At 37.1% G+C, this 12,586-nt stretch overlaps 1 protein-coding gene across 1 annotated transcript in view; it reads left to right on the top strand.

Annotated features, from left to right (window-relative positions):
- LOC144662301 (uncharacterized) overlaps positions 1-12,586 on the top strand; it is a 58,148-nt gene that overhangs the window by 10,084 nt on the left and 35,478 nt on the right. The window contains exons 10-23 of the mRNA XM_078523084.1: positions 1,361-1,622; positions 2,012-2,107; positions 3,297-3,436; positions 4,110-4,176; positions 5,188-5,275; positions 5,877-6,001; positions 6,278-6,401; positions 6,624-6,713; positions 7,333-7,493; positions 8,407-8,545; positions 9,000-9,126; positions 11,062-11,281; positions 11,380-11,539; positions 11,891-12,010. Of these exons, the coding sequence (XP_078379210.1) occupies positions 1,361-1,622; positions 2,012-2,107; positions 3,297-3,436; positions 4,110-4,176; positions 5,188-5,275; positions 5,877-6,001; positions 6,278-6,401; positions 6,624-6,713; positions 7,333-7,493; positions 8,407-8,545; positions 9,000-9,126; positions 11,062-11,281; positions 11,380-11,539; positions 11,891-12,010 (1,919 nt within the window). The remainder of the gene's footprint in view (positions 1-1,360; positions 1,623-2,011; positions 2,108-3,296; positions 3,437-4,109; positions 4,177-5,187; positions 5,276-5,876; positions 6,002-6,277; positions 6,402-6,623; positions 6,714-7,332; positions 7,494-8,406; positions 8,546-8,999; positions 9,127-11,061; positions 11,282-11,379; positions 11,540-11,890; positions 12,011-12,586) is intronic.

Raw genomic sequence — 12,586 nt, 5'->3', positions numbered from 1 at the left:
ATGTACACGCCTAATAATTAACAAAAAATTATGTTCCAGGTAATGGGCTTATGTCAACACAGAGCCTCTTAATGTTGAGGCCACTGAGAACAGACTTTATTTATTCACTTGTCACTGGGTCATTGTCAGCACAGTTGAACCTCTTTAACGGAGCATTTTGTCATTTTTGATGATTCCTGTTCCCATTAAATATCAGAAACATACCTTTTGTTCATGTGTTCCCAATTATTTTATGGCAATGTTCTCCTGTTATCTGAAACCCCTGAGAGGTCTTGAAAAACTTGTGGACTCCCCCCCGCAGGAAGTGCTCGTTAAAGATGTTTAACTATACTGACAATGACCCAGTGGCAAGTGAATAAATGAAACCTCTGTTCTCAGTCATCATCAATTCTCCTCTTGCCAGTAGGCGCATAAGGCCTTCACGTTTTCTGTCCAACACTCCCTGTTCCGTGCCACCCGCTTTGGCTACCTCCCAGCTTGCCCACCCTTTTCAGTGGCCTCAACATTTTCACCCTTTCATGATTAATTTTCCAAGTTCAGTGGCTCCTAGCCTCTTTGAATAGTTATTCATATTACTTGTAAGAGCATTTAGATTTTTTTAATGTAATGCGCTAGAAATAAATTAATATTATTATTATCATTATTATTACTGTTATTATTATTATTATTATTATTATTATTATTATTATTATTGTTATTATTTAAATCTGCCTCTGGTCAAAGAACATTTCATTATAGAACAGTGAACATTTGGAATAACCTCACATCGAACTTAAAAACTCTTAAAACTATTTCATCTTTTAAATTTCATTTAAAATCAAAATTAATGGAGGAGTTTTTAACATAGATTAATTAGGAGTAATTCATTTTATCCAAATTTTTATCATTGTAATTTTTTATCATTGTAATGTTTATCATTGTAATTTTTATAATTTTAAAATTGTTATTTCTTCTGTAATTTATTGTCACTGAAAAGCCCTGTAAGGGGAGTGTCAAATTAAAGTATTGTTAGTATTGTATTGTATTGTATTGTATTGTATTATTATTATTATTATTATTATTATTATTATTATTATTATTATTATTATTATAATTACAATACAATACAATACAATACTTTATTTAAAGTGGGAAACATGCTTAGCTTAGAATAGCTAGTTGACAGATGTTCCTTTAAAATAACAGATAAAAGAAAACTAAAATAGAATCTATAAGAATGTAAAAATATATAATCTAAAATCTAAAATGTTTAAATGCACTACCTAAAAATATTATTGTGTCTACTAAGTTAAAAATGCTATAAAAAATATTATTATTATTATTATTATTATTATTATTATTATTATTATTTGTTTTACAGAAGTGGCCGGTCGTGGTGTCTGAATAACAAAGCCCACAACCATGCAACAGTAGTATATAAGAAAGTAAACGCAAGAAGTATCCCTGAAAGTATTCAGTTTGACACAACAGAAGTTCTTAGCCGGAGGAAACGTAAAGTGATGGATCTTAAACAGCTCAAAATGGGAAAGCAGTTAACAAAACTTCCTGGTGAAGTTATGAATGGTGACAATCAGTGTGCCCTGCAGTATGGGGAAAACTATCGGCAGTGCTCGAAACGAAAGGTAACGGGTGTTTTCGCATTAAAATTGAATTAGTTTTTAATAAGCTTGAATTTTGATAAGATAATTATCATGTGCGCTCAAAATATTACATCTATATCATCCCAAATCTACAAGCTTATATTAAAATCTGTATTACAGAAGATTCATTTGAAAAGATGGCGCAAAGTCTTCCACAAGACTTCACAATCTTTGGCTCTAATACAACCAATCGGAGAACTTGTTGGTTGAAAATTGACGTTTAATGTACGGTCCGTCTAAATCATGATTCAGAAATAAAACAGGCCAGGTATCATCATCATCATCATCATCTCTCTCTCATTATCTCTCTCTCGCTAATTCCTCGTTCCTGGTCGAGGCGTCACTCTTACCTTACGTTTTTTTTCCTCAAGCATGATTGTGGTCATCTGTGGTGTACTTCCGATGGATCCTCGTGCGTAAGTCGAAACGCTCCTGCCGTAGATGGAACTCCTTGTGGAGGCAGACACGTAAGCTGAATTTTTTTTAAAAGCTTTAATCTATAATCCCTAATTAATTGCCGCGGGTTTAAAATGGCCAGTTTGAATATAACTATTGTAGCCTTTTGAAATATTACTAGCCTTTTGAATATCACTAGCCTTTTTTAACTCCTTATTATGCTAAATGATCTAAACATCGATGTTATGGCCATTAATGGGACTTGGCTAGGTGTAAATATTTTAGATCAGGAGGTAAAAGTCAAGGGTTATGACATAATTCGCCGCGACAGGCCTATAAATGGCAGGTTTTGTGGCGGTGTTTGTTTTTACATTCGATCATACATTAACTATCCTATCCGCAAAGACTTGGATAATCAGCTCCTGGAAATTATAACAATTGAAATTCGTAAACCTAACTCAAGACCATTCGTTGTCACTACATAGTATATAATGTGAATTGTTCCGGGGTGTCTCACATCGCCATTAGTAACCATAGTTAAGTTTACGTTTTTTTCTATTAACCAATCACAGTGTTAATTAAAAACAAAGGATAGGGACATTTTTTTGCAACGGACCAATAACGTTCTAGAACGTTGTTTACTTGTAGTTAGGTAAGTAGGTAGTTATACGTTAGCTAGTTAATAATAGTTTTTAAATAGGCTGATGAAAATACCGTGTTAAAATAAAATTTTTCTATTCTATCCTATCCTATCCTATCCTATCCTATCCTATCCTATCCTATCCTATCCTATCCTATCCTATCCTATCCTATTCTATCCTACCTGTCCTATTCTGTCCTGTCCTGTCCTATCCTATCCTATCCTATCCTATCCTATCCTATCCTATCCTATCCTATCCCTTTAAAAAAATATCCTATCCTATCCTATCCTATCCATATTAAAAACAAAAATAACTGGGTCCTGAAAGAGGAGGGAGGGAGTATAAATTCCATTTCCCAGCCTAAATTTTACCAACATTCCATTTTAGTACAGCCTATCGTTTTCCAAATTTCCTCGAAATCCTATTCCCAGTTCCATTTTTTTTGTTGTGATTCCCAGTACCAGTTACCCAAATCTCATTTTGCCCAGTGATAATTTGGCCAAATCCACTTCAACCCTTCAAGCAACCCAATAACAAATCAAAAACCAAAATAAAAAGTTAACCCTAGAATGGCAACATATTGAAGCAATAAAAGCATGATGCGTTCGAACTCTCGCAGTGGTGCATTAAAGGAAGATGTGTTGACAACGGACGTCCTCAAATAAACGGTTGGTGGAGCGAGTGGTCAGACTTTACATCCTGTACAAGAACATGTGGTGGCGGAGTACAACACCGCACAAGAACATGCACAAACCCACCGTGAGTGTACATCCTTGGCTTATATTATATTATATTCAGTAAGATTTCTTTTCGCATAAATTCTGATGTTTATTTGCGAGTCGCCCGTTTAGAATATTACAAACACTCTGCTCTCTGTTTAGTGTGAAATGCTTGTTTGTCTCATTTGAGCACTTCCCTCTTAGCGAGCGCTGAATGTTCACATTACGTAACCTAAAACTGTTTTGAAATGTCCAAGCTATTTTTAATTTATAAATGAAACCATAACTCACGGGGCTCAGGCGACTCCTTGGTCACACAAATTGTCATGTTTACTAGCGATCGCTCGTCTGTAGCTGTAAATAATTATTTGAATTCACCTGTTTCAGTTAAAAATATTTGCGAATCAGACTCTGTGCTCTGTTTTGTGTGAATCATTTATTTTTGTGTCATTCAAGCGTTTGGCTCGGAGCAAGTTTACGTCGTAAAATTTACCCGGAAATTGCTGAACATTGCAAAACAAAGACTTGTTTTCTAAATATTCCACTTTTAAATTTATTTTTGGAATCGAAACAAAAAATAAAGTTCAGTGATAATGTCACGCGAGCGTGGAACAAAGAAAAAAATCTGAGTCCCCTATCAGTGAGTATGCGAGTCCCAGTATGAAAAAGTGTTTAGCCTGATGATCTTTTTCTATCAACTTTCAACCACAAAGACCATCTAATGGAGGAAAGCATTGCCAGGGAAATAGAATTGGACTTTGGAGAATTTGTAACACCCGGGTAAGTAAAATTCTTGCTGTATTATCGTGATTTAAAATATTTGGGTATTGCTTCTTAGTTTTTAAATCTCCATTAACCATGTTCAAAACGAGCAGGGGACTGGGTACGAATATTCAATATCGATTGGATTGAAAAATTGGGCCTGTCATCTGAAAGAGCATCCAAAAATTAGTAACTCAACCAAATTTGAGAGTTATTGGTTTAAACGCAAAGGCATGGTACTCTTTTAAAAATCGTTAAAATAAGAGAGCTTAGTATGGATTGGAGGGACAGCTCATACTGAGCTCTCTTATTTTAGCCATTTCTAAAAGTGAACCATACCTATGCGTTTAAACCAATAACTCTCAAATTTGGTTGAGTTACTAATTTTTGGATGTTCTTTCAGATGACAGGTCCAATTTTTCAATCCAATCGATATTGAACATTCGTACCCAGTCCCCTGCTCGTTTTGAACATGGCTAATTGAAGTATATTTAGATTCCTTTTATTTCGAAAGTACAAGCTTAGCGTTTGGTTTTGTTTTCGTCTGTTCAGCAAGTATTTGCAGAGTCTAAAATCCAATACCCTGGCATGTAACTGTTGCCGATCTGTTTTAAAGCAGGGATGGCGCAATTGTCAGAGCGCTCGCCTCCCACCAATGTAGCGCGCGTTCGATTCCCGGACCTGGCGTCATATGTAGGTTGAGTCAGTTGTTGGTTCGCGTTCTTGCTCCGAGGGTTTTTAATTTCTCCGGGTTGTCCACGTTGTTACGACAACAAAACATAATTCATTTAATTTACATTCCGTTGGTCAAGTACAGCCACCTTTGAAAAAAAAGTTCTTAGATAGCTCGATTAACCTCTGAAAAGCCTGAAAAATGTTCTTTCCTCACACAGCAGAAGACAATCAAAGCACAAAAGCAATCTTTCTCAGCATGATCTCATTGTGGGCGACAGTGGGGGCCTTTTAAACAAGTTTATATTCTCTTGTGTTTTCTTACTGAGCAACCCAGAGAGTGTTATTTTGTGTTAGGAATGTCCTGGAGCAACAGTAACTAGTTTCCGTGACGAGCAATGCGTGAAGAAAACAGGAGTTGGAGCTACTGCACATTTTTATGGGCGTAAGTGTTGTCGGGAACAAAACACTGTTGCTATTCCATTAAAAGAAAATACCATCAGAGACATGTCATGTCATATCATTTCATATAGTGTCATGCATGTCGTGTCATTGTCATGTCATGTCATTGTCATTGTCATGTCATGTCATGTCGTGTCGTGTCGTGTCGTGTCGTGTCGTGCCATGTCATGTCATGTCGTGTCATGACGTGTCATGCCATCTCGTGTCATTGTCATGTCATGTCGTGTCATGTCATGTCATACTATGTTATATTTCTATGTTAAGACACGCCATGTCATATTAGGCCAGGCAGGACCAGGCCAGGTCACGCCATGTTATGTTTCTATTTTTCTAACAATACACATCACTATTTTAATCAGATTATTGCTAGGCATATTTAACTCGCATGCTATGCATCTAATCCATCTTCTCGCTTGATGGGGTAACGATGAAGGTAAAGAAGTTCGAGCGTGCCAAACACAGACACATAGGCTTCTCAATCAGAATATTTCTAGGATTGTTTAACTTGCATGCTTGCATGCCTCTGCGTGGTTTTCTGCGATATCGGTGCTGTAAGTCTAACAGCTTTCATTTGCAATGCACAGCTGATTCATGTCATTTGTTTTGTAAACTGGGGAACGCGGCATCGAGTCAAGGAACTGTTTTAGATGGTACCAGATGCAGCAAAGATCCCTCTGTTTTCGACGTCTGCATTTCAGGCGTTTGCAAGGTAAATGTAGTTGTATATTTTGTGTTTTTGGTATGGGATGATACAACCACCCGGTAGCAGTTAATAGGTTAAAAAAAACTTTGCGAGCAAGAATGAATTATGCAGTGGGTTTTAAAGAATCTAACACAGGGGTGATTGTTACTAGAAGGAAAATATTCCAACCGTTTTGTAGCATGCACAATGCAACAGACAATTACAAAAAATGGACAATTTCATATTACTAATACAAATGTATAAATATATGAAGTAAAACTGACAGTTTCTTTTTTTTTTCAGGCTGCTGGTTGCCATCAAGTTTTAGGATCCACTGAAAGAATTGATCGATGTGGCGTGTGTGGCGGGAATGGAAACTCGTGCAATCGCGTGAAGGACGTGTACATAAAACAGTGGAAAAAAAGTGGTAATTGAATTGTTAGTTTGAAAGCTCTTAACACAATTGCAATTGCGAAACTGTTTGCCAAGATTCAAAGCCATTGGCGTACAATTTGGAATAATTGGGGGGCCTTGAGTATCACAAAAATAACGGCGTGTGGTGTCCAGCACTCTAGAACTGTGACTATTAGAAATCAGATTAAACTTGCGATTGAAATATGACTAAAATTAATTATCTATTACTTTGAAGGAAAGGAGAATGCAGATCTCATTGTCGAGCTTCCCCCTGGAACAATGTCAGCCACGTTTATCGAAAAGTCTGCCTCTTACAACAAAATAGGTAAATGAAGTTTTGGTATTGCCAGAGTTGACTAAGGCCTGGGTAGTTACCGGCTGCGCGTCAGGGGCCGGGGGGAGGAGGGAGGGTTAATTGTAAAACTTGTATTATAGATGAAGAAGCACTACTTGTGAAACGTATAGTCTCGGACCCATAAATGGTAATACCAAATGACTATAAAAGACTTAACGTTTCGGCTCGTGTAAATGATCCAATTCATGAAATTACTTTTCCCGGACTCCTATTACTTGACTTGAAAACGCTGTCTAAATGAAACAGTCCTCTGTGCTGTTCGAGTTTGCAGTGAAAATCGTAATTGATTTTTATCAAAATTATATTAATAAGGCTCACCCGAACATTGTTTATAACTCATTGTTTTCCATGATAGGTTTTGTCTTAATGAAAATAAGTGAAGTGGTCGCAAGTCAAATATTCGGAATAAAGATTTTCCGAGTTCCCCAACGGGAGTGGAACCCATGACCTTCCAAAATTACCGGTTGGAACGCTCTAGCCACTGAGCTAAGGTTTTGAGCTGAGGTTTTGTTTTAGATTACCGAAATCTTCCACTTGTTCGCTCTACCAATTCCAAAGTTGCGACTCAAATAATGTCATTGTCTAACAGGTATACAGTCTAACAAAGGTGACTACTTGATCGATCCGGATACAGCTAAAATTGTCAAACTGAGTTATGCCGGAGCGAATATTGCCTACACAAACAAGCAGAAGCGGTATGCTGACAGACTGGTAATAACCGGTCCTACTACTGCAAAACTTAAAATAATGGTGAGAATCCTTTTATTTCCATTCGACGTCAACTTGAAAAGGTTTGAAAGAACTAGGTAACAAAAGCGTTGAATTGTCGCCTATGTAGTGTTGTTGCAATAAACTAAAAAAGAGCTTGTTTTTGCCAGTGGCAAAAGCAACACGTTTTAGTCCTAGTCTTGTTCACAAGCATTTTACTACTATTAAATTTCAAATATTAAGTAACTTGCATGGCAAAAAATAAATAATCATGTAAGCGTAGTCTGAGAAAATATGTCGGTCTTCTTTACTATCTTCACGTTAATTCGTGAAATATGTTCGAGATTTAACACTTGCGTACATTTACATGTCTCACATGTCAATAAGGTTACCTCGATGAATTTTGAATTTAGTCCCCGACTGGTTAAATAGAATGACACTACACGATTCTATCGACAGCATCACCAATATGGAAATGTTCGTGCTTAAATGTTCGTGCTTCTATGCATGTATGAATCTAAAAATTTCGTAAAAAAAAACGAATGAAAAAAGTTGACACTGGCTAAAAATATTGTTTTTGGACGTTTCGGCCACTAATGTTCCTTCCTCAGCAAGATAAAAATGCAAATTTCAACGGCGTCCTGTTAAAATATGTAACGAATGTGTGAAAACTAAATGAACTTTCCGAGTGCAACAAAAGTCTCTAGAGCATTCTTTTTGTTGCACTCGGAAAGTTCATTTAGTTTTCACACATTCGTTACATATTTTAACAGGACGCCGTTGAGCATTTGCATTTTTATCTTGCTGAGGAAGGCAACAGTAGTGGCCGAAACGTCCAAAAACAATATTTTTAGCCAGTGTCAACTTTTTTTCATTCGTTTTTTTTACGAAATTTTTAACATGCCTGGCTACAACCCGAACATGTATGAATCTCATTTGTCTCTTTTCATATTAGTTCATAGCAGTTAGTGGAGAGAATATTGGTGTTGAATACGACATGATGTATTATGTCAACCGTAAAAATAGACCTCATCTTAGCTATAAATGGATTGTCGCCGGTAACTGGTCAGCGTGTTCGGCCTCGTGTGCAAGGGGTAAGTTACCAGCACATCTGAGTTAAAGGTAACTGCACGTTAGAGGGGCTTTGTTTCGGATTTTTACAGATTTTTAAAGGGGCAGTATCATGGCGATTTTGATTCATTTCTGTTTAGTGGACTGTTATAGTCATTTCTTTCACAAGATAATTTTTAACAAAGCTAAACCATTACTTTAAGGTTTCCATTGATATAAATATTTCTTTTGACTCCGATTTTTCGAAGTGATTCTCTTACCCAACATTCCTTTTAAATGGTTAGAGTTTATTTATGTGTGAGACAATAAATGTAAGTTAGCTCACATAGTTGACAAGCTGACAAATTTTAATCGCGCAACAATCCTGGTGTCGAATGACTGTTAAAAAGATTCTCCGTTGTTTAAGTGTCTGTCTGGCACAGTTCAGAAATCCATAGCAGTTCTTTCGATTTTTCTTTACTTATGTGACTTTGTTAGGTGTTCAAAGACGGGAGGTTCGCTGCGTTCTGGTTGAAGACGGATCAGCTGCCAGTGACCAGGCTTGTGATAAAAGCCTAAGGCCAAGTGATGAGCACGAATGTAACCATCAGCCTTGCCCCCCAGAGTAAGAATTTCTTTGTTAATCTGTTGGCAAAAATTTATATAGTTAACAATAAATACAAGCGAAAATAATGAACGACGTTTCGGTGACATCCTGGCACCATTTTCAAGTTAAAATTCATATGCGAAAGAAAGTTATTTATACTAAGATAAAGGTGTGATAATGAATAAATTAAGATAAAAATAAATGTTCAATGTTCATGTTCATTAATGAGAACAATGTCCGTTCAAGTCTAAACAAATACCTTCGCGCGAATTGAGTCCGACTGAGTGTTAAGGCTCGGTTTCTTCATGCGAATCCACAACATTTCGTGTATTAAGCAATCGAACTTTCCCTGACATTTCTTTAAGATCTTAAAATTGTTGGTCAGGTCGCCAACTTTATCAATTCGGTGTTTGAAGGTGTTTTCCAATGGCTGAAAATCGGTGTTCCTCAATGCGCTTATAAAGGTGACGGCTGGTGTAACCATTTTCATAAGTTACTTTCACAAATCAATGTTTTACTGACAATCAATGTGCGATTTTCGATGGCGGAAAGATCACTTTCCAAAATTTAACCCTTTGCAGAACGGGCTTTTTTACCTTCTGTCAGGCCTCCTTAGTGTAACTTTAATTTAAAACCGTTCATGTTATGGTCATCAAATTAACACAGCATGATAATAACAGTAATTCTAACAGCTATACCGTAAAATGCCGGTTATAAGCCCGTGGCATTTATAAGTTCATAAGGGGTTTTGGGTGGGCTGATAAACGGAGAGTCTTATATCCAGGAATAAAAAAAAAACCTTTGGAAACAAAGCACGGCGGTTATGATTGAAAAACGTTTTTACGTTAAAAAGTCATAGTCAACAAAATGTTGTCAGTATTATGTTAGAAAGAGCAAAGTCGCCAAAGTTAGTAGTGTTAAAAGACCCTCACTGCTCTGCTTAAGGTCGCGGGGGACACCTTAGGCTCATCATTATGCGTTTATTTAAAGCGTATGCACGAAGAGCAACGACTGACATCGACAACTTTACGAGATATTCATGACTGGATAAAAATATGGGTGCGTGCGCGTGATTTTTTTTCAAAAAATTCCTGTTTCTTTGATATTTTAACCAATTAAAAACAACACTTGGCGTTATACGTTTATATAGATTGTAGGAAGTCTATGAGCTAATTTTTATTCAATTTGTTTTTGTTTCTGCAACTCAGAGTAATCAAAATAATATTCGGCATAAACAATCGTGTCCTTCATAAAAACGCATTGTTCTCACCATAAAAGCGTGGAATATAATTACCATAATTACATCTCTCCTTTGGAAACTAATCGTGTTTTGGTCGGGACACCTTCGGAAATCTCAAAGTTTTGACTTTTCCGACAATTTTGTGGCAGAGAATACTGCGCGGATACAGACCTTCATGGCTTGCCACTGCAGATAGGTAAACTATGGATATTGTAGTGTGTCATAACAGAGGCGGAATTTTAAAAGAGCTCTTTTAGAAAGAGGTAGAAGGCATTAAAGTAAAATTTGCGCATTTAAACCGCCATAACTTGCTGGCAAACTTTAAATTAAAAAATCCGCTTCTGTTATGACACTCTAGAGATATTGACTGATTAGTTTTTGGCAAGATCACAGTGTGCTGTCTCCTACTCGTTCCGCAAACTCTGCCACAAAATCATGTTCTTCCCAATTTGGCACTAACGTGGCTATTACATCGCCGTTAAGTACAATCTACCAAATAAAAGATGACATACATAAATTTTCATCATTTCTTTATGTCTCTGTAAAATTTGAGCTTAATCGCACCCATAACAGCCGAGAAATAAGCGTTTTAAAAGATGCAGGTCAAGCAAAATTTCGCTTCATGAATTTATTCATGCTGTAGGTATCCCCCGCGACCTTAAGGTTAAATAATGTGTGTGTTTACAAACAAATTATTCTGTTTGACAATTTAGATGGCAGATATCCGACTGGACGCCGTGTTCCAAAACTTGTGGTACTGGTATACAGACACGCAAAATGAAGTGTCACCAAAGAGTTAGTTTTAACCGTTATCAGGAAATATCTTCCTCTAAGTGTGATTCAAGTAAGCTCCTACATGGTAGCCAGCTCTCTAGAACCTGTAACATTATCATTTGCAAGGCGGAGTGGAAAGTTGGGTCAATGTGGTCAGCGGTAAGAATTTTTCTTAAGTTGCCAAACGAAGGAAAACAATAGTAATCTCGTTTCGAGTACAAATAATGAAGTAGAACAATTGTGTTTTTCTCTCGAAGTGCTCCACTCCTTGTGGTCCCGGCTTTCGAAACCGTGAAGTTAATTGCATTTTGGTCGATGCGGATGGAAGACCTAATAATGTATTAGCTGAGCAATGTGCCTTGCTGAGTAAACCTGCAGACAAACAAGAATGTAAAGGAAAAAGAATCTGTCTCAAAGGTATGCATTAAAGACCATAACTGCAGCCATTTTTTTAAAAAAAGTAAAATCCGATTTTCACAACCTACACTAAAATCATGTTGCTGAGAACTATTTATGGACTCTGTAAGGCAACAACATCCACGATACCTAGAACCCAGTTAATCCTCTGAACTTTGACATTGCCACAGTATGCTAATGTCAAAGGTGTTAGGATCTCAGTCAAAAGCTGATAGAACTCTCATTAGTGAACTGTCAATTAAGTTAAGAGAAAAGTACACAACACAGTAAACCCGATTTTCATATCCAAAGTACCTCCATGCACTAAACTTTGAGCGAAACTTAAATTGAGTCTGATTTATTTATTGCCAGATGGTAATTACCAATGTTACCCAACAAGTCCTTGTAAAAATGACGCAGAATGCTTCGAACAGAAGCGTGGTGGCTACAAGTGTAAATGTTTAAAGGGATTCACAGGCCAGAATTGCGAAGGTATGCACCGTAATTTTTTCCTAGTCACCGAGTATAACAAGTTTCGTATGTCTTTCTCTTTACACTTGAACACGACATTTCCTGCACAGACCATGACAGTGTAAACTGTCAAGAGATTCTCCATGAGACACTGGACTTAACATGCTGTGGTATGGTTACCACAGTGCGAGATTTATACAGTCGAGGGAACAAGTGCCAGTTGATAGCAACGTCACTTCCCGAGAAGTAACTGAGCCTGAAGTTTTCGTCCCAGGAGTTGCTAAGCAACATGACGTATTTGTACAGCCGATTTCTTTCGGAGTACTCGTGAGCTCTCGCGCTAGTTTTTGTTTGGATGAAATAATTCGGAAATACTTCGAGTGCTTCAACGCAGATTTGCCAAAATTGGACCTTTTTTCTCGACTGTATAAGTAAAATATGTGCCGTGGTCCGTATTTCTGTTCTGTGTGCTATCTACACTACCTTGCAAGCAGTTTGCCTGTCTTCCGCCGAACGCTTCGCTGCGAATAAATGTTTGTTTGTAGCATAGCATGCCAACTGCTCACAGGTTATCTACAAAATCACCTGTAATTGATT

This window comes from Oculina patagonica, chromosome 8, assembly GCF_052425735.1.
Source record: "Oculina patagonica isolate OP01 chromosome 8, crgOcupat, whole genome shotgun sequence".
NCBI classification, from domain to species: domain Eukaryota; kingdom Metazoa; phylum Cnidaria; class Anthozoa; order Scleractinia; family Oculinidae; genus Oculina; species Oculina patagonica.
Note: the sequence above shows the minus strand (reverse complement) of the source record. Positions and strands in the feature narration are given on the sequence as shown.